At 49.3% G+C, this 21711-nt stretch overlaps 3 protein-coding genes across 8 annotated transcripts; 2 read left to right on the forward strand and 1 right to left on the reverse strand.

Annotated features, from left to right (window-relative positions):
- The first annotated feature begins 769 nt into the window (after positions 1–769).
- Positions 770–2428, forward strand: POLR2J (RNA polymerase II subunit J). Its single transcript, XM_008495048.2, has 4 exons — positions 770–878; positions 1048–1137; positions 1385–1559; positions 2371–2428. Exons 1-4 carry the CDS (start codon positions 826–828, stop codon positions 2404–2406), a joined length of 354 nt encoding a protein of 117 aa, XP_008493270.1. The 5' UTR covers positions 770–825; the 3' UTR covers positions 2407–2428.
- An 84-nt stretch (positions 2429–2512) lies between these two features.
- On the reverse strand, positions 2513–19336 carry LRWD1 (leucine rich repeats and WD repeat domain containing 1). 5 transcript variants are annotated; one of them, XM_030462448.1, is made up of 18 exons: positions 18731–18779; positions 18106–18311; positions 17904–18003; positions 17233–17379; positions 14704–14935; positions 13725–13844; positions 11746–11898; positions 10885–11025; positions 9915–10256; positions 9177–9303; positions 8832–8941; positions 8160–8367; positions 6660–6732; positions 6425–6565; positions 5623–5720; positions 4898–5056; positions 4291–4415; positions 2513–3095 (listed from the first exon to the last, which is right to left on the reverse strand). In XM_030462448.1, the coding sequence occupies exons 4-18, from the start codon at positions 17310–17312 to the stop codon at positions 2952–2954; spliced, it is 2253 nt and encodes a 750-aa protein (XP_030318308.1). In that variant the 5' UTR covers positions 17313–17379; positions 17904–18003; positions 18106–18311; positions 18731–18779; the 3' UTR covers positions 2513–2951. The 5 variants fall into 5 exon arrangements, with proteins under 5 accessions (XP_030318308.1, XP_030318309.1, XP_030318310.1 ...); XM_030462449.1 differs by lacking the exon at positions 17904–18003; XM_030462450.1 differs by lacking the exon at positions 18106–18311 and having other exon boundaries at positions 18731–18773.
- On the forward strand, positions 19214–21339 carry ALKBH4 (alkB homolog 4, lysine demethylase). 2 transcript variants are annotated; one of them, XM_030462452.1, is made up of 4 exons: positions 19214–19339; positions 19824–19967; positions 20039–20236; positions 20698–21339. In XM_030462452.1, exons 1-4 carry the CDS (start codon positions 19238–19240, stop codon positions 21337–21339), a joined length of 1086 nt encoding a protein of 361 aa, XP_030318312.1. In that variant the 5' UTR covers positions 19214–19237. The 2 variants fall into 2 exon arrangements, with proteins under 2 accessions (XP_030318312.1, XP_030318313.1); XM_030462453.1 differs by lacking the exon at positions 19824–19967.
- Positions 21340–21711: the final 372 nt, after the last annotated feature.

Below are 21711 nucleotides of genomic sequence, written 5' to 3' on the forward strand. Positions count from 1 at the left end.
ACTGAGCCCCCCGGCTCCTCAGGGACCCCACTGGTGGCAATAAAGACACTTTGTACCCTGCAGCTCTCTGCTGTCTCGCTGGGGGGGACACGGCGGGGGGCTCTGGGGGGGTGATGGCCAAAGGTCTGGTGGTGACATGGGTGATAGTGCTGGTGGCCCCACTGGTGTCCATGCTGGTGGCCCTACAGATGGTGGTGGTGGTGGCACAGGTGATAGTGCTGGTGGCACCACTGGTGTCCCTTCTGGTGGCCCTGCTGCTGCTGCTGGTGGTGGTACCACTGGTGGTGACATGGGTGATAGTGCTGGTGGCACCAGTGGTGTCCATTCTGGTGGCCCTACTGATGGTGGTGGCACTATTGGTGGCTCTGCTGGTGGCAGCATTGGTGGTGGCCCCACTGGTGACCATTCTGGTGGCCCTGCTGCTGGTGGTGGCGGCACTGCTGGTGGTAACACTGGTGACACGGCCGGCACGCTGGTGCCACCTCAGGTGTTTGCAGCAGTGCTGCCTCCGGTGGTTCTGCTGGGGTGATGACGTCACCGGTGTTGGTGCTCCCCATGACGTCACTGCTGACATCACCGCCGGCCCTTCCTCGGCGGCAGCAGTAGGAGGGCACCGGTGGGGGAATCACCGGCGGAAACCCCCGCGGTGGCTCTGATGACATCACCGATGACATCGTCACCGATGACATCGTCACCGATGACGTCACCGAACCTTGACCTCTTGCGCTGAGTCTTCCCGCCCGCTGGGGGGCGCTGTAACAAGCGGGAGCGGAGCGGAAACGACGTGACGGCTGCTCCGGGAAGGAGCGGGAGAGCTGGGGAGGGATGAACGCTCCGCCGGCATTCGAGTCCTTCCTTCTCTTCGAGGGTGAAAAGAAGTGAGAGGAGGAGGGGGAAAGGACACAGAAATGGGTCGGGACAAGGGGGGCTGGGGGGGGTAGGCCTGGGCTCCCCGTACGGAGCGTTCGCTCCCACCCCCAACCCCCGTTGTCCTCTGGGGTTGTACCGAGGAGCTCCCTGAGGTAAAATCCCTCCCTGTCCCCTCAGGATCGCCATCAATAAGGACACGAAGGTGCCCAACGCTTGTCTCTTCACCATCAACAAGGAGGATCACACGCTGGGGAACATCATCAAGTCGTGAGCTGGGGAAGGGGGTGATTTGGGGGAGGTTTGGGGCTTTTTGGTTGTTGGAGCCTCACAGAAAAAGGGGATAACTGGTGGCAGGGCCAAGCAGCTGTATAAAGCTGAGGGAATATCCTCTATAAACATGTTTATTTGAGCCTATGTGTGTGTGTGGGGGAAGCCAATAAATCCATTTAACTATGAAAATCTATTTTTTTGTGTTTATGCTGCGTGGTTGCTGACTGCTGCTTCTCCCCTCCAGGCAATTGCTCAAAGACCCCCAGGTGTTATTTGCAGGGTACAAGGTGCCTCATCCCCTGGAACACAAAATCATCATCCGTGTCCAAACCACCCCTGACTACAGCCCCCAGGAAGCTTTCACCAATGCCATCACGGATCTCATCAGTGAGCTCTCCCTCCTGGAGGAGAGGTTCAGGGTCAGTTTGTAGCTTTTATTTTTTGTTTAAAGTATCAAGGTACTCCTGCAATTAAAAACAAAGCAGAGGGAGGGGTGGTGTAGCTTAGAGCTGCTGCTTTACCTTGGTAAATTGGTTAAAGCTGTGCAGTGCCATTTACTCAGCAGGGTGGGGATGCCTGCTCTGCTCTCTGCTCAAGAGCTCAGTGGCTCTTGTTAATTCTTGAAGTGTCCAGCACCATTTTTCTCTGTCTTATTCCTTTAGAAAACCATTGCTCTAATCTTCCAAGTCCTTTTCTTTATGTCTGCTGCCAACATTTTGGGATAGTATTTATTAATTTACTTATTTTAATATTTTATTTTTATAAAAATAATTTTATAAAATATTTTTTATAAATTTATTATTTAAAAATAATTTTCTAAACTATTTTTATAAATAATTTTATTATTTTACTTATTTAATTTACTTATTTTATTCACTTATTTAATCCATTGCTTCTGCTCAACTATGCAGTCAGATTTATTTAGCCCCTAATTTTTTATTTTTTTTTTTGAGACTTAAATTTGCCCTAAAAGTTAATTCAGACAAAAACCAGGGGCACCAGAGTCAGGGACTGTCCTTGTAGTGTGTTCTGCCACAAGGTGAAAGGGACCAGCTCATCCATTTTGTAACTGGTTGGATTTTTTAATCCAAATGTTTATTTTCTGGAGGGTGCAGTGATTGCCACTGATGGCCTCTGAAGGTCCCTGTGTGTCACAGGGATGTCTCCCTGCCTTCCTCCAGCTCAGTAACAATCCTTCTCTTTGTGTGTGTGTGTTTTATTGTTTTACAGGTTGCTATTAAAGATAAACAAGAAGGAATTGAGTGAAATCACCCATCCTGCTGAGGCAGAACCAGCTGAAACCTCCATTTAGGACAAACATTTTCCCCCTTGTTCCACTCATGTTGTTGACAGCAGCCACCCCTCAAGGATTTATTTTATTTTTATTTTTTTTGCCTGGCAAACACCTTGCCAGGAGGATTTCTTTCTTGATTTGATGGATCAGTCATTAAAATGATTTCTGCTTTTCCAATTGGATCCTGAAGGCAAATCTCTGTACTGTTCTGGTGGGGAATTGGTTGTGGGATTAATCCCAGGCTGGGCAGGAGCTGAACTCTCTGCTTCCCTTTCTCAAAAAGCCTCAGCACTGCCAGCTGAACTGGTGTTTTGTTTTATTAAGTGTCATTTCTATAAAACAAATAAACTTACAGTAAAGGAAAGTGGATGTTTACCACGAGCTGATGAGTTTAACAAACTTTTTTCTTTTTCTCTCCACGGAATAGCTGCTCTAGAAAACCTTGATGGTTACACGGGGAACAGTCACTAATACTGCACTAGTTCAAAGCACAGGCATGAAGCAGTGTTACACACAACTAGGACTTCTTCCAAATTGCTGTTATGTTCACACTGGTTAGAACCACCAGGTAAGTGAAAGCAGGGTCTGACACCACGTTGTTCACCAGAACTTCTTCATTCAGCTGCTCCCCATTCGCCCGCAGCTCCGGCCACTTGAGGATCTGGAGAGGAGAGGGAAGGGAGCAGTGGGGAAAGGGGAGCTGGTGAATTACTGCAGGGTGAAAAAGAGAAAAGCTCCTGACAGGATTAACTCCTGTAAAGAGAGTGGATCAGGCCAAGCTGTTTGTGTAAACAAGTGAACAAAGCAGCTGAGACAACGATTAACTTTTGTCCTGGAGATAATTAGGAGACACTGGGGGAGTGCAAACACCTGCACGGAAGCCAGGCTGAGGCTGCCATGACCAGCAGATAAGGGGAGATAATTGCAAGGGTCCAATTATCCTCTATAACGAGGATGAAGCCATCGAAAGCAAGAAAGGTAAAAAGTTCAACCCTGAGGAAGACTTCCTTACTTCAGCTGAAGAACCCAAAGACCCCGAGACAGAGCCCCAAAAAGATGACTCTGCCTGTTATGAATATGTATGTAAGGATGATGGAACCTCCCCTTTTCATGTATAAATACCCCAACCCTTTCCTTAACCCTTGGAACTCTTTGTCCAGCACGAGCTGGGGGTTCCCCGGATCCAAAAATAAATACCTTTGCTGTTTAAAGGCTCAAAACTCTGTCTCTAAACAGTTTTGCTGGCCTTTTAAGGTTTCAAGGGTTTGGAGAGTGGGGTTTGGGTGGAATCTGCTTCCCTGCCCCTAGGGAAGCTGAATAAAAAGGTTTTTTCCCCTTTGGGAGGGAGGGGTGCAGCTTGATGACAGTGCTGAAGGAGCAGGGCTGAGTGTGGGGGGGAATAATGAGGAAGGGACTGGTGAGAGAAGTGACCAAGATGTGGCTCTGGAAGGACAGTGCCTGCCCTCATGCCAGGGGACTGACTGCCTGGAAAAGGACAAGCTGGAAGCCAGGCAAATGCTCAGCTGGAAAAAAAAACCAGGTAGCAGGAGCGTAGGGAAGCAGTGAGGCCTTTCCTGGCTGCAGGTCTGGTTCCCTCATCCCCCCAGGGGTGTCTGTGCCTGCTGTGTACCCAACATCCATCCCAGGCCCTGCTGCTGGGAGGAGCTGCCAAGCTGCAGCCCTGGGGAGGAAGCAGAGGTTTGAAGAGGTGATTTGAAAGGTGGTGGCCTTAGGAGAGAGTGAGGAAAGCAAACCCCTGGGACATGGTGGTGTGACAATGCTCAGCAGGGTGGGGACAGCTGCAGCAGCAGGGGGACAGGAGGCCCAGCTCAGCCCCAGGGGGACAGGAGCCCTACCTGAGTGGGAGGGATCCTCTTGTCTGAGCGTTTCCCCTTGGCAGAGCTCCAGGCTGTGGTGTAGTTTGAGAGGTTGTACATCCACACCCCTCCTTTCTCATCCCCACAGAACACGAAGGCTTTTGCTGTTGAGACCAAAAGAAACAGCTGGAAAATAACTGTGGGACTGGGAGGCCATTCCTCTGGAAACCAGAGCTGAAGGGGGGGGGGCTGTGGGATCCCCAGGGAAGAGATCAGATTTCAGCAAAAAAACCCCCAAAAAACATTAACCTACTTTGCGTGGAAAAGAGGAGAATTAATTTCAAGATTAATCAGTTACCTAGTACAGAAACACCAGTGCTAAACACTTTGGCATTTCTTCTGGCTTTCTAGTTTTGGGAAGTGGCAATCAGAGCAGAGATTTTTTTTATTCCTTGTTACCTGACAACCCAGCTGTGGGATCCCCACCCCTGCTGTGGGGCCAGAAAACCCACAGGGTTGTGCTGTCAGCTCTGCCCAGGAGCAACTCTGTGTTTAATGGGGGGAAGGGGTGACAACAGCTCAAATCCAGGCCTGACCCCTGTGTCTGTCTCTGCTAGAGAGAGGGAAGGTGTTTTTTTTCTCCTACCTGGGCAGGTGCTGAGTGTCAGGTAGGACATGTCTGTCGTGGACCACTCCAGCTCAGCCAGAATAACCGCAGACACCGTGCGCTGGCAGCCTTTTGCCTTGGTGTATGAGCGACTCCAGCTCCACAGGTAGATGCATCCTGGTTTGGAGCTCTTGGAAACTAGGGAAGAAAGGAGGGAGAGGCCGTGTCAGGTGCTGAGAAGAAGCCAAATGGCCTAAAATGAAAGCTCTGGTCAAGGTGGTCCACCCAGCAGCTGGGCTTTTAAAATGTGGGACCTGATGCCAGCAGGCTCCACCTCCTTTATGGTATTTCAAGATCTAACTGGAGGCTGCAGAGGGACTTTTTCAGGCTCATGTTTATGTTCCTGTACTACAGAGCAAGTGTAAGCTACACAGAAGCACACCCTCGATGTGGGAACCCTCAATTCCCCTGCAAAAACCCCTCAACTGCTCCCCCCCAGCCCTCGAGCACCCATGGCTCATCCATGTCCTCCCATCCATGGCTCAGCCATGCCTGCTCCCAAGGAGCTGCCTCAGAGACACGTTTTCTCCTCAAGCCCCCATTTTAGGTGAAGATGAGTGCCCATGGAAGACAACTCCATTCTGTGTAGCCCCCAGAAATCTAAAGATGAAGCAGTCACACCCCCTTCAGCCCCTCTGCTCATCACCCCTCCACACGCTGCGTGCCCAGCTTGCTCTGGGTTTCTCTCTCATGTTCCTACTCACCAACAACATCATCGTTCAGAAAAGCCAAACCATCAACCCTGTGAGCTGTTGTCAGGCCTCCCTCCTCATCAGGAAACTGGAATATGGTTTCAAAAGGCCTAGAATGGGGGGAAGGTGACGTGAGTCCAGTCCTGATGGGGCAGCAGCTGAAGGGCAACTCGGGAACAGAACCCAGGAGGGAATTCATGTGTGAAAGTGAGAGTTTGAGTGGCTGAGCCTCCTGCCAACCTCTGAGCAATTCCCACTTGAACTCCTGCTTTCAGCCACCTGGGTTTATTGACAGAGCAGACACCTGTTTACATAAGAGACTTTGTTCTTGCAGGCATGAGGATTACCCTGTGTCAACAGAGCATGACTTCACTTGCTTCCTTCTTCTCATTGTTTGCTGTGCTCCCAGAGTGCCAGTTTCCTGGGTAACCACATAGCAGCAGCAGCAGGGAAGGCCTTGCTGGAGACTGGAACTCCATCCAAGAATTTATCCTCCCTTACACTGCTCTCCAAGATTATACACCCTTAATTTTTAGGGTATTGTATTACACACAGCCCAGCCTGCCTTCAAAGCTGCTGCAACACTTGCAGGCTGGAGCCCTGCTGCACAAGTTCAGGGCTGTCTTAAAACTCTCCTTTCAGCAGTATGTTAATATTTATTCTTGCCATTATGGGATGGGGAGGATGTTTTCAGTTTGGCAGGACATGCTGCTTTTCTTGCTCTGAGCCCCTGGGTTAGAAATAAAGCTTCTGCTAGGATTACCTCTACTTGTTATGGAAAACACATGCAGGGCCCCCAACTTTTGGTTCTCACCTGCTTTTTTGTTCCTTATCCAGTTTTATATTCCAGGCAAGGCAGCTGTTTTCACAGCCAGCCACCAGGTACTGCTCTGGGCAGGTGGGGACAAGGGCAATCCGTAAGGGAATAGAGAGGGATTCCAGCACCAGCAGCTGGCTACAAAAAAAAAAGAGAACAAGCAGTTAAGTGGTGCTGCAAGATGACAGGAATAGGCTCCTTGACTGGCCACATCTGGTTTTAGAACTTTTACCTTGCTTTGAAATTGTAGTCACAGTCTGGAATCCCAATGTCCCAGAGTACAATGCGCTTGTCATAGGATGCAGCTGTGGGACACAGGAGAGAAGCAGGTAGTGACACTGCTGCTCATCTGCCTTTTCTCATCCTAGCTGGCAATTCTACCTGTGTCACAGGCTGCTGTGGCATCAGAGAGCTGGGTAAAGCACAGCAGCAGCCACTGAGGCTCCTGGCTCAGCACCACAGACACTGTCAAACATGCACAGTCAGTCATCTGCATTCTTATCCTCTGCTCTAAGAGGAGCAGCTAAAAGTTTGTTCCTTGGTGTCCACCACTAAGCCCTGGACATTTTTAATTAGTGCCTCTTTAAGCTCAGGTTTCTGGTGGTGGGTTCCAGTGGAAGCTAAAATGAACCCTCTGCTTTCAGGCAGACACCACTTCATTCCACAAACCCAGGGCTCACTCTGCTCCCACTGGAAAAGTCAGGCAGTGGCATCAAGGGTGAAAAACACTTAATGTTTTTGTCACCAAGCTGCTGCACTCAGAGCAGAAACATTTCTAATGCATTACTCAGAGCAATCTGACACTCCTCAAACTCACAGGAAAGGGGTTATTGTCCAATCCCCAAACAGGCACAGAGAGACTCTCCATTACTGCACATTTTTCTATACAACATGATGAGCCCTCCTGGTCACACCATCGTGTATGGACATGCTCTCAGCCTCCTTTTTTCTCTAGGATTCTGCTTTTCTGAGCTGCTTCTTGAAAGGCATCCACTATAGATATCCATGTTTTAAGAAAATCCCATTTTTGATGGTTCATGTAGCACTCTAACCACTCCAGGGTGTGGGTAATTGCAGGCAAGGGAAACAATGTGCTGTGGGGTACAGGTATGGCCTGACTGGTTCTGTGAAAGCCACTTCCAAGCCCTGACAATGCTGCTGTAATTTGTAACATGATGGTTCACTTCCCACCAGCCTGTAAGCCTCAGCCTCTGGGGGCCCTAAAAAGCTCTACTTGAATAAAAACTTAAAAATTTAATGAGGCCCAGAACTCAGAAAAAAATTCTCATTGATTCAACAGCAGTTAAGCAGAGTTTTGCTTGTTGGAGAAAAAGAACTCCAGCAACCCCACTGGATGCTGCATTTCCCCTGTTGCCATGCTGGATGAGAGCCCTGCTCCCTGCCTGCCCCCAGCAGCCTGCTCTGCCCATCATTCTTCTTATTCAGCCCTGTGGAACTGATCCTCTGCTTGTTTGTAGCTAATGTGTGTGTGACAGCAACCCCCCCTAGAGCTGCCCAGAGAGAAACAGGAGCTGGGAGAAAAGGCTCTGTGCCTGAAACAAGCTGTACCTTCTGCAGATGACTGACTGCCACCCGAGCCTGGCAACACCCCCTCCAGAATCTCTGTATCCCTGCCTGCTCCCTGCTTGCCCCTGGTGACAATTCCCCTTGTCAAGGACACTCAGCCTTTCTCTACATCTAAAGCTGAAGAGATTCTGAAGCAGGGACTTACTGAAGAGGTGAGTTTCTCGAGCTGGGCTGAAGCAGACAGTGGCAATGGGCTTTTTATGAGCCTTTATCTCCCCGTAGCAGAAGTCAGCAGCCACGTGGATCAGCTTGACAATCCCTCTCCTCCCAGCAGCTGCCAGGATATTGTGGGATTTTTTCCGACTGTCACTGATTGTCATGGTGAGGGTTGTCCATGCAACACTAAAAAACTCCTGTGATAGGAAGAAACCAAAAAGAACATGCAAGAGCCCAGCCAGCAGGACAGCTGTCAGCTCACAAGTAAAGATGACAAGAGCTATTCAGGTGAAATGACATGATTGTTCCAGCTGGAGCATCAATCTCAGAACAACCCTGAGAAGAGCAGAAACTATTCAGCCAGGATGTTTACACCTCTGTGCTGTCCAGCAGCCTGAGCAGCCTGGGCACACGTATGCCTGGGGCAGGAGAAGAGAGGCAGACTAATCTTCTAAACTAACAAAAAAATAAAGCTGAACCAGGCTAAAAGGATTAGCAAGAAAAGTTTAGTGTCTGTCTTCCCCCTTTAAAGACCTGTCCACACTAATGCTTGAAACCCTTTCAGAACTCCTTGTAATTTATCTTCTGTATACACAGAAAACATCTAATAACAGATGAAGGTATTTATACTCAATGTTTACTCCTGCCACTTGCAACCTACCTCTGTAGCCACCTTATACTTTTTCAGCACTGTCCCTGTCTCACAGTCAATCAGACAGATGGATTCCCCTCCACAAGTGGCCACAGTTCTGGAGGAGCTGATGATGGGATCTGAAAGATGAAGAGAAGAAGGTGAGAAGCTCCCAGGTTCCCAGCTAATGCACGAAGACTGCAGCTTTGCACTGCCTGGTGCTCTCCCAGTCTCCTGTTTCCAAAGTCAAAGAAGAAGGATGTAAGCAAGTCTCTTCCTGACAACGGAGACTACAGCTTGAAGGAGCAGGGGTCTAACGCTGGGATTCCAGAGCTGGGTGGTTCTGGGAATCCTGCAAACCTCTTAAGAGCTCACCTTTCCTGGCTCCAGAGTCTAGCAATGGCTCGAAGACACAGGACCAGAGCTGCGTTTTAAAATCCTCGCGGCTGTTGCCTTTACTGTGACACTGAAGAAAATGCAATGGCTCTGCACTGACATCCTCCTACAATAAACCATCCACATTTAGAAAATGCAGTCCCCTGACAGCCTGTGACTGCCTTGACAGAAAGAACCCTCTACTGAACACAGCACTCTGAGGTCAACTCGAGTATTTTTCAGCCCTTCTGTGCTACAGACAACAGGAGAGACTGAGGTGCCACCAATGCTCAAGGCTCCTACACCAGCAGGCAACTGTTCAGACAAGATGTGCCCAGCAGACCCCAGCACTGAACCCCACTTCCTGCTGCAGGGAAATGTCAAAAACCCTTTAGATCCCAACTGGTTGGAGCTGAGGGGCAGGGGGGGAAAAACCTTTCCCCATGAAAGAAAAACCTGAGAGCAAGTCATGCCAGTCCCATTGTTAAGAACAGGCTTGGAGTTCACCACCCAAGAGCTCTGGTCCATCCATCATCCCCTGCAGGGGATTCATTGTCTCCAGGTGGAGGCCTTCCCTGGTGCCTCTGAGAGATTGAAAACAAAACAAAACAAAACAAGACCCGTAACTCACAACATTATCTGGCCAACTAGGAGCTCCAAGCTGATGAAATCTCAGTGTGGCTCCTCCCACCAAAGCAAGAGGCCCAATGCCAGTCCCAAGGAGGGTGTTGAACATACCTTGCCCTCAGAGTTCTTCACTGGGGTCAAGCTAAAGACTCCGTTGTCCTGCTCCTGGCTTTTCTGTTCCCCTGCCTGCTGGCTGGATCTTCTGTTGCTTTGTCCCTTGGGAAACTGCTCCCCATTCCTTTGTGTCCCTTCAGCTCCCTGCTCAGGGGTTTCCTCTTTGACTGGCTGGTTTGATGATCTTGGTTTCTCAGGAGCTGGCTCATCCTGCACACGACTGGATTTTCTGGGACTAACAGCAACGTCCTCCTTGACGTTTGCCTGGGACTTGGACTTCTTGTTTCTTGACCCTGATTTGGAATTATTTCTTTTCCTCTTGCTGGGTGTTACTGTGACCTATAAGGCATTTTGTTAGTTTCTGCAGAAGCTTCTCAACTTCACCAAGATGTGCAGGTGATTTAGATGCCAGAGATATTAATTATTCAAAAGCAAGTACCCTCCCCTGGTTACAGACTGGTTCCAAGAATCAGACAGCCCAGAGCTGTGAAGTTCCTAGAGACAGAAACTAATGAAAATCCCTCAGCCAGCCTCATTTTCATCTCCCTTCCCTTGTCCCACTTACTTGGGATTTACATATGATGTAGAAAACCAAATCTGGACCAATGGGGTTCAGTCTGCCACCATTTCAAAGCAGGCAAGCACCAGCACAGCCTGGCCAGGCATCAGCCCAGTTCTCTCATTAAAATTATCCCTTCCTCAAAGGAGAGGCAGAGTCACCAGGGCTATACTCATGAAATCTTTTGAGTCTGCTATGAGGATGGAAGTTTGGACAGTGACTCAACCTTCACATTGCTGGAAAAGCTTCAATCTGGCCATAAAAAAGGAGCCTCAGCTGCTGAATACAGGTGGGAGCCCAAAACTGCCCCTAGAGTTACCAGAGGGTCATAAATATAAACAGAGAAGTGTTGCTGAACTCATATGAAATAAAAAGGACATTGTTAATGTAACTGGAAAAAGCACTTACTTGGCCCACATCCTCTGCATCTTCCCTAGGACTTTCTGTACTTTCTTCTTCATTTTCATCCATCTTCTCCTCTGGTTCAGGATCTGTGTTTAACTCCAGGCCCAGTGAGTATGTCAGAAACTCTTCTGCAATCATTTTCACCTTAAAAGCAAATATGTGGATATGTTAAAAAAAAAAAAAAAAACAAAAACCAACATCAGTCAAACCCTGATGTGTAATGACAGAGCTGCTTTGCTGCATTTTTTATCTCTGCCTCCACTGTGCTGTGTGAATTTCAGAAGTGACAGAGGAGCCCTCAGCTAACAGCCTGGCAGGCCATGTCCTCTGCTGACACAACTGACCCAAGAACTTCACTTTGTCACAGGCATCCAGGGTACAGGTTTGTCAAAATAAAACAGCACAGCAAAGCCAGAGGACAAAGGAGAAGACTCAACTGTAAGCCTGCACATACAGCTACAATATATGTTACAAACTAAATGGTATCTTTCCCCACTGGGAGTAACTACAGCTCTGTCATTACCTTTTCTCCTTTCATACAGCTTTCATCAAGACTAAAGGTTGCCATTAGAGTTATTTACAATTAATTAAGTACTAAGATACTGCAGTTTTGCTAATTAGTGCAAGTATCATTTCTGCTTATGAATTAAACAATGTTTAATGGCAGTCATTCAACACGGTGCACATGTACTCCTGCTGCTTCTGTAACTGCAGAACAAAGCAGTGAAAAAACACAGAAAAAGTTACAGAAAAAGCCTACAAGGGCCCTGATGCCCTGAACCCAAACCCAGAGAGCATTTTAATCAAATCTGGTCAGACTCAGGCTGCAGAGTCCTTGCCTGAGGGAACTGCAATGTAACCTACCCGCCAGCGGGTGAATTCACTGAGTGAGCTGGGGCCATGCACCACGTTGGTCTGCACTGACTTCAGGAATTTTTCCTTGATGGAGTTCACTTGCTCAGCTGTGTATTTCTCAGGAAGTTGGTCACGGAAGAATTTTTTCCAGTGAGCAGTAACCTAGGCATAAAAACCAGGTTTACTCAACACAGAAAAAAAGAGAGCAAGAAAAGCACAAAGCTCTTGGCTTTGTGAAAGCATTTTTGAAGTTGCCAACCCTGAGGCTCTCCCAGTTCCAGGATGGTTACTGCTTCAATTTCTGGAGGTTACCTGGCAGGTAACTGATTTATTGTAACAGCCACAGGATAATGGGGATGTTTGAGTTTTCCTGTAGTTCAAGCATGGACTGGTGCACCTGGCATCCCTCTGACTCCAAAAAGCTTCTGATCTATGGGCACCATCATGCCCCACAGGTGCTCACCCATTGGCAGAGTCTCCCATCTGAGAGCTGCAGCAACCCAGCTGTAAGGATTTCAATCCAAGAAATCCACTTCTAGACACAGCAGTAAGAACTGAGCAGGACTTTATAAGGCAGTAACATCAGGAGAATGTATCTGGGGCATAGACACAGCACAAAATGAACAGCATGGGGGAGCATTTGGCATCTCATTAAACATGCCCTGCTGTCTGGAGAAGAGGCTGAGCAGCTCTCACCAGGACCTTTTGAGGTATTACAGAGGTAACAGCACAATAAGCCTTCCCAGCCTTCAGAATTTGATCTCTCCACCACTGCTACACAGAAAGAATTAACAAGATCAACTACCTGGCATACAAATGGTAAGAGCAGCACTGCAAAAAAAAAAAAACAAAAAAAAAACCCAACAAAACCCTTTTTCATAATAGAACAATGGTTTTTCTCATGATCACAATATGCTTTGTGAGGAGCTAAACTTTGTATGTAACCAAGCGAAAACACAGCTCCAAACATCCACATCTAAAGAAGGAGAAAGAACAAATCTTTGTTTCTGGTGCAGGCTGGAAAAAACAAGATTATCCTCAGCCTGGTTTTGTGCTCCCCATCCCTAGGGCCAGGGCAGCAAGGTGAATGAGATGGGGAGGTGGATGCAGCTGTTGTGTCAGCAACAGCTCCTCCCATTTTGAATGCTGGTCAAAGTGAGCTGAGGAACTAGAGGGTCAGGCAGAGCCCTTCCTCCTCCTGTGATGGAAATTGCAGGCAGAAGTGGCTACAGAGAACAGGTAGAGAAAAAAAAAATAAATCAGTGCCCAGAGCAAGCAGCAGTGAGACATTTTCCAAGCAGTCCAGACTGCAGGATGTGCTCAGATCACATCAGAATCATAGAATCATAGAACTGGCTGGGTTGGAAGGGACCTCAGAGATCATCGAGTCCAACCCTTGATCCACTCCCCCCGTGGTTCCCAGCCCATGGCACTCAGTGCCACATCCAGGCTCTTTGGAAATATCTCCAGACACGGAGAATCCACTACTTCCCTGGGCAGCCCATTCCAATGCCTGATCACCCTCTCCAGAAAGAAATCCTTTCTCATCTCCAACCTAAACCTCCCCTGGCACAACTTGAGACCCTGCCCTCTTGTCTTGCTGAGAGTTGCCTGGGAAAAGAGCCCAACCCCCCCCTGGCTCCAACCTCCTTTCAGGGGGTTGTAGAGAGTGATGAGGTCTCCCCTGAGCCTCCTCTTCTCCAGCCTCAACACCCCCAGCTCCCTCAGCCTCTCCTCATAGGATCTGTGCTCGAGTCCCTTCACCAGCCCAGTTGCCTCCTTTGGACCTGCTCCAGGACCTCGTTATCCTTCCTAAACGGAGGGGCCCAGAACTGGACACAGGACTCGAGCTGTGAATTACTGCTGAGCCATTTGATGCTTGTCTGCAACTCCATCATGAAACTGAGCACAGGATCTGATTGTTTGTTGGTCTGTGCTGACTGCAGGAACTTTGCTTAGAGATTTCAGAGGAATATCACAGCTCTCACCTTGCTGGTGAGCTTCCGGCTGTTGACTCGCCGCACGTGGTTTGCCTGTTTGGTTATATCCTTGCCATTGAGCAGCCGAAGATTTTCCAAAAGAAACATCACTTTGTAGTCATCGTTGAGCTAGGAAGAGAAGACAACAAAGTAACCAACGTCAGATACTTGGTATTTGCTTTGGTTCTTTAGTAAAACACAACCCATGAGGAGGAGGAGGATGGATTTACTCAGAAAAAAAACCTCCCGTAAATTCTTCTCTGCATTCCCACCTCGAGGGTCACCTCTGAGTTGTAAATTAACCTTCTCCTTCGAGCTGGGATCTTAAAAGTGCAGACTCAAGCCCTGCCTCCCACCGGGGCAGTACTGACATCTGACACAAGGTGGTGGCAGTGTAAGCAGCCACAGTTTTGGGTGGTTAAACTGCAGCCAGCAGAGCCCCTGGGGAGAAGTCAGAAAATCTCAACTCGACTGACCCCCAACTTCAGCTCTCCATCAGGGTTTGCTTTTGTACCAAAACCCTCAAATGTTCGACCCCTGGGTGGCTCTCCCACTGTATCTAAATATGGCTCCAAAATTCCACACAAACAGGCCTGGAAAAAAGGCAAAGAGTGACCACTGAAAACGTTTGCTGGCCCTCACCTCTTCCAGAGCTCAAGGGTCACTAAAAGTAACACACAAGGAGGTCATTTCTACACAGGCATCACTGTATTTCACACAAGAGTAAGATACCCTGCTTGATAAGCTGCCTAAAATAGGTCTCAGGCCTGGAAAATCAATCCAAGATCCCCAGGTTTTAATATCTGAGTGTTTTTGGGCAAATCCTTTCTGCAGACTGGGAAAGAGTGGCCCAGACTGGTGAAGGGGCACAAAAAGCCTTGCTGCTTCTCAGATGCCCTCACTGCCTCAGAACAAAAGGTAAGAACTCCAGAGAGAGCTGCTGCTTCTTTCCTCCTCTATTTAATGCTTGGCTTGGGAGGCAACTCACTGTCAGGTCGTTGTTCTCATAGGTGAGCTCCTCGAGCAGAGGGAACTGTTTCAGAGCAGTGACATCTTCCAGCTTGTTGTTGTTGCAGTTCAGGACACGTAGATCAGGCAGGCTCAGACTGTTGGGGAATTTGTCCAGTAAATTATCAGAGAGATCAAGTTTCTGCAGGTGCCTCAGACGAGAAAACAAACGTGGGTCTAAGTCTCCAGCCTTCAGCTGCAGCTTGGACAGGCTGGAAAACAAAAGGGAACATCAAGTATCTGGAGTTCATGGGAAAAACAAGTGCTGGGTTTCACAGGACACAAAGTCCCTCTTGGTGGCACCTCTCAGATTAGCACAATTAACAGGGTAAGCCTGACCAAACCTGCTTTTTCTTGTCTGCAGCACTCTGGGCTGTGAGCACACATCCATGGAAAAGATGTGTCTGAGCTAAGAGACACCACCAGAGACTCAAGGGAAACCTCTCAGTTGGCTGAGAGCAGTGAATCACCAGAGAAGTTCTTATTTGTAGACAAAATTACTGCATCCCCAAGAATTCTGGCATTTTATTTCCTTGCAACAGCATTTCCACCTCACAGCTGGGTCTCAGCAATGCTCCAGTGATCCCAAAAGACCAGAGCTGTCCTCCCCTTCACCTCCTCTTGGGGTTTCTACTCACAAATTGGATCACTTTGCTGATCTGGCTCAGAACTTTCACCTCTGAACACCTAGAAGTTCAGGCCAAGTGCAGAGTAGGTCCCCAAACCTGTTTTCAAAGAAGCACAACCTCAGTTTCACACAAAAAAATTACTTTTCCACTTCTTGTAGAGTGACTTTTGCTGCAAAATGGCAAAGGTGGAATCTACCTAACAAAATCCCCAGGCTGCCACTAAAAGAAAAACATTTTGTCCTGAAAGAGGAAGGGGCACAATATTTGGGAAGGGGGAAAAAAAGACTGGAAGAAAGTAAAAACTGCTTAATATAAGGGTCATTTAGATCTGATGAGATCATTTAGTTGAGCTCCAAAGGGAGCTTCTAGTCCTGGCTGCCAACATCTCTTGAGGAAATGAGCCTGAGTTCTTTCAACAAACAGAATCTCCCTCTCTAGTGATGAGTTTAAAAGGGCCTTCTAAATATAAATGAAGTGTGAATAAATAAAGTAAATACAACCAGGAATAAGCTTGTCCTCTCCTTCACTTGTCATCTCAGAAGCCCAACCAGCAGAAGATAAGAAAGGTTGAACCAAATGCAGCTGGCTGCAAAGCTCCTGAGTATGTGGGGTTCTGGGGGAGAAACTCAACAGTGTTTGCCAAATGGATTTTCTGAACTGAAACCCTTCAGACCTGTGGTACCCAGCTGTGAAACAGCCACACTGCAGAGTCACTGCTTCAAACAGCTCAACATCACTTTGTTACCAAGGTGACTGCAGGCTCCCTTCTGCAGATAAACTTTTGAGTTTCCCTCTACAAACAGTTATTTTAGCAGGAGAGAAACTAAAAACAAATAACTTTAAAGAGTACCTATGAAACCCAAACCTCTTACATCAGGAACAAAACCAACAAAGGCACCAGCCAGAAGCTGGAGAGCTGAGCCACTCAGATTGATCACTTCTGGAGTAGTGAAATTCCACTGCATTTGATTTGTTTAGCAGCCTGAGGGGACCAAAAACCAGAGGGCAGAATCACTCCCTATCCTCCCCTGCACCCTCCCAAGGGAAGATAAAAGGGGAATAAGGATGAAAAAGTTAAAAGTTGGAAATTAAAAGGGACACAGGCTAACTGGAACAGGAGAAGGGCAGTAACACTGGGATAAGGGAGCAGCAGCCAAGCAAGGAGCAGGAATAAAAGGGGCCAGGCTGCCTGTCTGCCTGACTTTTCCTAGAACAGGAGCAGGAAATGGAGGGAATATTGACCCCTCTGTGTTCCACCCCTCTGGGATCCCTCAGCACCCCACAGACACTCCTTTAGCTCCTCATACTGGTACCAAAAATCCTCCTGGTCTGCTCAGACCATGACATATGGAGATACATCTTTTCAATGGCCTCTTTTAAGGATCTGAGCACCAAACTCTTTTGAGAAGTTTCTAAGCATATCAGAGTTTGTTCTCTCTCTCTGCAGTGTTTGAGGAACAAACATAACTGGATTTAGAGGAGACTGAAGGTGATGGAGAGGAAAAGGGATAGGAAACAACATAAAAATCTATTTTCTAAGCCTCTAAAATCCAGGCCAGAAGAGATTTTCTTACTCCCATTAAGGAATCACCAGCAGGCAAGTGTTTTGGGGGTAGGGAGTGTATCTTAGTGTGAGGAAAAAAGGACCCAGCCTTCAGCAGTTTGACAGAAAGAAGGAGGCAGCACCATGTTAATGGTGAGAAGAGGTGGGAACTGCTGATAACCCATTTAGTGAACACAGTTCCACTGCTCCTGCACTGAGAATGCCACCTCCCATCCTGTGCTCTGTACCTTTTTTCAGTAAAAATGCTTCAGGGAAGAAAGACAAAAATAAAAAGCTGAGTTCAGCTGGAGAGAGAGCTGGGGCTCTCTGCACTTACTTCAGGGTCTCGATCTTCCGCAGTCTTGTAGATCTTGGAACTGCTCTTTCCAGAAGCAGTTCTGTAGTAATTTTTGACATTTTTAATCTCCACCCTTCTGCTGGAATCACTAATCAGTCAGCTGGAGGATTTCTTCTTGTAGCCTTCCTGGTAAAACAAACAGGAAAAAGAGAAAGTCCTTTCAACTGACTCCAAAAAGGTGGGGGGGAAAAAAAAAAAAAGTTATGAGGTTAGTGACTGATTTGGCTGCTGTGTTTGAAGTTGATTTTTCCATGCTTGAAATGAAAAGATTTTAAGGTTTTTTTAATGCTCCCAGTGCACTGACCCAACCCATCTCCAGAACAGCAATGCCTCCCTTGGTTATTAGAGACAGACTTGTCCTGGATGGGGTGACAGCACTCAGGACTGGGACAGACTTGCAGTTACCTCCTTGTAGCTCTCCTAAGCAACAGAACTCAGCTCCAAGGACTCTGACATACTTCAAACAAACAGTGACAGTCAGAATAAATACACCTGTTGTGAGTGTGTTCCTTCTATGGAAATGACACAGTGTGCTGAGCACTGAGCAGGTGAACAGACTCATGGCTGACAACTTCTGAACTCCCTAAAATTCTAGGGAACTGAATTAGTTACCAGAAATTTAAGTACCCACAGAACAGTAACATCATTACCTCAACAAGAAAGCAAATCACCAGCACTGTGTGTTACTGGTAATTAACAGATGTTTCCTGCAGTGTTGTGGGGTAGCACATGCACAGAGCCACTGATATCCTGATATTTAGAAAAATAAAACTAATAATGCCAAAGCAGCTTCATGGAATTACTGCTTCATGGCTGACACAGATTCCAAGAGAGGGAAATAAAAGAAATAACCTCACAACTGCCTTTTGATGTTACTCTCACTGCTGATGCCACTCCAGGAAGCCCCAGGGGACACAGAAGTCCCTCAGCTGTCTCCTTGGGCACCAACCCCATGGGCTGTGGGGTCTGGTGGGGCATTGCTTTGTTAACCCTTTATGGATGGCACAATGACACCAGCAGCTGCTCAGGATGGGATCCCTCAAGTGACAGAGCTGTCCCTAAAAGCCAAGCCACAGGATCAGCTGCTGAACCTCCCAAACTCCCCTCTGCTCAGCATCTCTACGGAAAATTTGACTCCCATGGCTCTGGATGTTCCCATCGCCCTCTTTGTGCTCAGACACAGCCCTCTCACCTCCGGGGAGACCAAGAGGGACCCCAAAACCCAACCCAAATGGGACCCCCTCCCTCTCCCCCCTCCTGCCCCACCGCTGCAGCTCCGGACCGGCAGCACCACAGCGGGGCCCGGTTCGGGCCGGGAGATGCAAACGAATTCAATTCCAACCTCCCCGGCCTAGCCCAGGGGAACCCCGCTCCACGACCCCCGCCACACCGGGGACGACAGGGCCGCTGCCCGCCTGTCAGCCCGCACAGAGGCGGCCCCGGCCGCCCCTCAGACCGCGGCAGCGCAAGGGCCTACGAAGGAGCACCGGGGCTGCCAGGCCGCGGCACCACCCGGGAGCAGGGAGGGCGGTGCTGGCTCCCTGCCGAGCCGGTCAGGTGCGTCCCTGGCCCGCGGCCGCCTCCTCCGGCTGCCCCGGAGGCCGCGGTGAGGGCAGGCGGCGGCCGCGGCCCGAAGCGCCCCCGCGGGAGGTGTGCGCTGGGTAACGGGACTACAACTCCCAGAATCCCCCGCGGCGCACTCGGGCCCCGCACCGCCGCTCGGCACCGCGCGGGGGCTGCCGGGAGAGCGAGTCCGCGCTGCCCCCGCCCCCGCTCCCCACACCGCACGGCCTGCGCCCAACCCCGCCTGCCCCGACCCCCGCACCGGCCCCGCACCGCCCGCCGCTCCCCTCACCTGGAAGCGGGCCGGGCCGTGGCGGCGGGAGGGGGAGGAGGAAGAGGAGCCGGGGAGGAAGGGAAAAAGGGAGGGAGGGAGGGAAGAGGAGGGGGCGGAGGGCCCGGATCCTCCGCGCAGCCGGCGGGGATGGAGGCGGCGGGGGACGGCGAAGGACCGGGCTGCGGCTGCAAAGGGATCCGCTCCTGCCTGCTCTGCGAGGGGCCCGCGCAGGCCGCTCCGCCCCCCCAGGTACCGGGGAGGGGGCGGCGGGGAGGGGCGGGCGGCGGGGCGGGGCCGGCGGGAGGGAGGAGGGGGCGATGCGGGGCTGCCCCTCCGGGAGGGGATGGGGAGGGGGATGCGGGAGAAGCCCCGGGGTCCCCAAGGGGCGCAGGGTCCGCCCCGGGGGAGCGCAGGTCGGGGAGAAAACGGAGCCCCCCGGGGGTGAGAGGAGCCCAAGTGGCTTCTCCTCAGTGTTAGGGATCCTCACGGCTTGACCGAGATGTTTCAGATCCTCACAGCAGCCAGCACAGAGCTTACCCGGGTGTCACACGCTAACAAAAAGCAGCCCAGCTCCAGCTCAACCTTTTTTTTGGTGATTTTGACCGTCTTCCCTCATTCAACTTTTATTGCTGTGACAAACCCTCCATCTCCACAGCCAGCCCGAGGAATGCTGACCATTAATCTCCTGCTACCTCTGGCAGCCAGGATCATCTGTTCTTCCCCATCTTTGCAGGATAAAGATGTTACTAAGAAGGAAAAGCAGGTTCAAACCTGGAGCTCTAAGAAAATCAGGGAAGAGTTGTCCCCTCAAATCACTCGTGTCTACAAAAAATCCTGTCCAGACAGTTTCCATGCTGCAAGCACCAAAGTTGCAGGGGTAAACTATGGAAATATCTCAATAAGTTTCCCCCCACCACTTTCTTTCATTCTCCATTATTATTTCCACAGGGAGAAGATAATTTCACTTACTGTCCAGCAACAGGCCTAGCTATAGGAAATGAGCACTCAGAATTTGCTGGTTGGGCATTTCCATTTCCAGGAGTGTTTCTGGCTGAGGAGTTCATTAGCCAAGATGAAGAATCAGAAATAGTTGAACTGATGGATCAGGATGATTGGAAACCATCACAGTCTGGCCGAAAGAAACAGGTTTGACATGAGAAGCCTGGGTGTTCTTAGATCCCTCTGGAAAAGGAAAGCTGTTTTCAGTTAAAACTCAGACCAGTTACACATTTCATTAAATATTTCCCTTTGAAAGCTTTTCCTGAAATCAACTGCAAGAATTACTTGTAATTAAAGTCAGCTTCTTGCAAAAAATACATGGCAGTTGGAACAAATCATACTTGATGGGGCATAATCAGGCATTGAAGTTCACACAGTCTCCAAATATGAAAGAATTGGGTATTTTGGTTTGGTTTTACTTCACAGGTGAGAAATCTAATTCCAGAGAGATTAACAAAGCTTCACTGAGTCCTTTTACAACCTGGTGACCAGCTCACTGGAAATGATGATGGGAATTCAGAAAGTCTTGACCACGAGCCCTCCAAACAGACCTGTCTTAGACTTCTCCTTGACACCAACTTTATCCCCTCCCTTTTCTTTTCCAACAGGACTACGGACCCAAAGTGAACTTCAAGAAACAAAGGCTGAAAGCTGGCAGCTTTACTGGTTTGCCAAGTTTTAGCAAGAAGCTTGTGGCACAAATGAAGGCCTGCTCTGTCCTGGGTGGTTTCTTCCCTGTTGAACAATGTAACCTGGACTACATGCCAGAAAGAGGGTCTGCCATCGACCCTCATTTTGATGACTGGTGGCTTTGGGGAGAACGTCTTGTCAGCTTAAACCTGCTCTCCCAAACTGTGCTCTCCATGTCCTGTGACTCAGAGGACAGCATCCAATTATTCCCCACTTGGAGTCAAGAAAACAGGGAACGGAGCCCCCTGGGATCTCCCAGGCAGACATCAGCGTGCAGAAATCCAGGTGAAGAGGGAAATGACTGCGTTTTATCCCCCAGGTTTGTTCCCAGTAAAGAGGTGACTGTCGCCATCCACTTACCCCGCCGGTCCCTGGTGGTGCTGCAGGGAGCTGCGCGGTACAAATGGAAGCACGGGATTCACCGCAGGCACATCCAGCACCGCCGGGTCTGTGTCACCTTCAGGGAGCTGTCTGCAGAGTTCAGCGCCGGAGGCAAACATGAGGAGCTGGGTAAAGAGCTGCTAGAAAGAGCCCTTTCGTTTCAAGGAAGGCCGGTGTGAGCGGGCAGAGGAAAACCGGGCTGGGATTTGGTGCTGGAGATTTTGGGAAAATAAAATCGGTGCAGAATTGGGATGGCTCTGTTCGTGTCTGGGGTGAGTGGATGGGGACAGAGCTAAGCTCAATCACATGGAAGTTTAGCAAAGGGAAATAAGAGTGTGGAAGGAAGGCTGCTTGGTTGAAGGCTCTCCTGGGCAATGGGAGCTCAGAAGTCAGAAAAAAGCTCCAGGTCAGAAATGAGCATTGAATTCAGTAGCTGCATTGTAACAAAATGCAAAAAGCCAGGAGCAGGTTCTGAAGTATTTAAATTACACCAAGAAAGCAACTTAGAACCATTTAAAATGAGCTGAGCATCACTCAGCCCTTGGCACAGG

The sequence above is a fragment of the Calypte anna genome, chromosome 19 (genome assembly GCF_003957555.1).
Source record: "Calypte anna isolate BGI_N300 chromosome 19, bCalAnn1_v1.p, whole genome shotgun sequence".
Taxonomy (NCBI): domain Eukaryota; kingdom Metazoa; phylum Chordata; class Aves; order Apodiformes; family Trochilidae; genus Calypte; species Calypte anna.

What these genes read in the sequence shown, in the direction of transcription:
- POLR2J (XM_008495048.2), top strand. Translation starts at nt 826, where the DNA reads ATGAACGCTCCGCCGGCATTCGAGTCCTTCCTTCTCTTCGAGGGTGAA. An exon ending in CTGGGGAACATCATCAAGTC is followed by an intron (nt 1,138 to 1,384) that starts GTGAGCTGGGGA and finishes TCTCCCCTCCAG; the next exon opens with GCAATTGCTCAAAGACCCCC. An exon ending in TCCTGGAGGAGAGGTTCAGG is followed by an intron (nt 1,560 to 2,370) that starts GTCAGTTTGTAG and finishes ATTGTTTTACAG; the next exon opens with GTTGCTATTAAAGATAAACA.
- LRWD1 (XM_030462447.1), bottom strand. Translation starts at nt 17,312, where the DNA reads ATGTCAAAAATTACTACAGAACTGCTTCTGGAAAGAGCAGTTCCAAGA. An exon ending in TGAAGAACTCTGAGGGCAAG is followed by an intron (nt 9,304 to 9,914) that starts GTATGTTCAACA and finishes GGTTTATTGTAG; the next exon opens with GAGGATGTCAGTGCAGAGCC. An exon ending in AGTATAAGGTGGCTACAGAG is followed by an intron (nt 8,368 to 8,831) that starts GTAGGTTGCAAG and finishes TTCCTATCACAG; the next exon opens with GAGTTTTTTAGTGTTGCATG.
- ALKBH4 (XM_030462452.1), top strand. Translation starts at nt 19,238, where the DNA reads ATGGAGGCGGCGGGGGACGGCGAAGGACCGGGCTGCGGCTGCAAAGGG. An exon ending in AGGCCGCTCCGCCCCCCCAG is followed by an intron (nt 19,340 to 19,823) that starts GTACCGGGGAGG and finishes CCATCTTTGCAG; the next exon opens with GATAAAGATGTTACTAAGAA. An exon ending in AGTCTGGCCGAAAGAAACAG is followed by an intron (nt 20,237 to 20,697) that starts GTTTGACATGAG and finishes CTTTTCCAACAG; the next exon opens with GACTACGGACCCAAAGTGAA.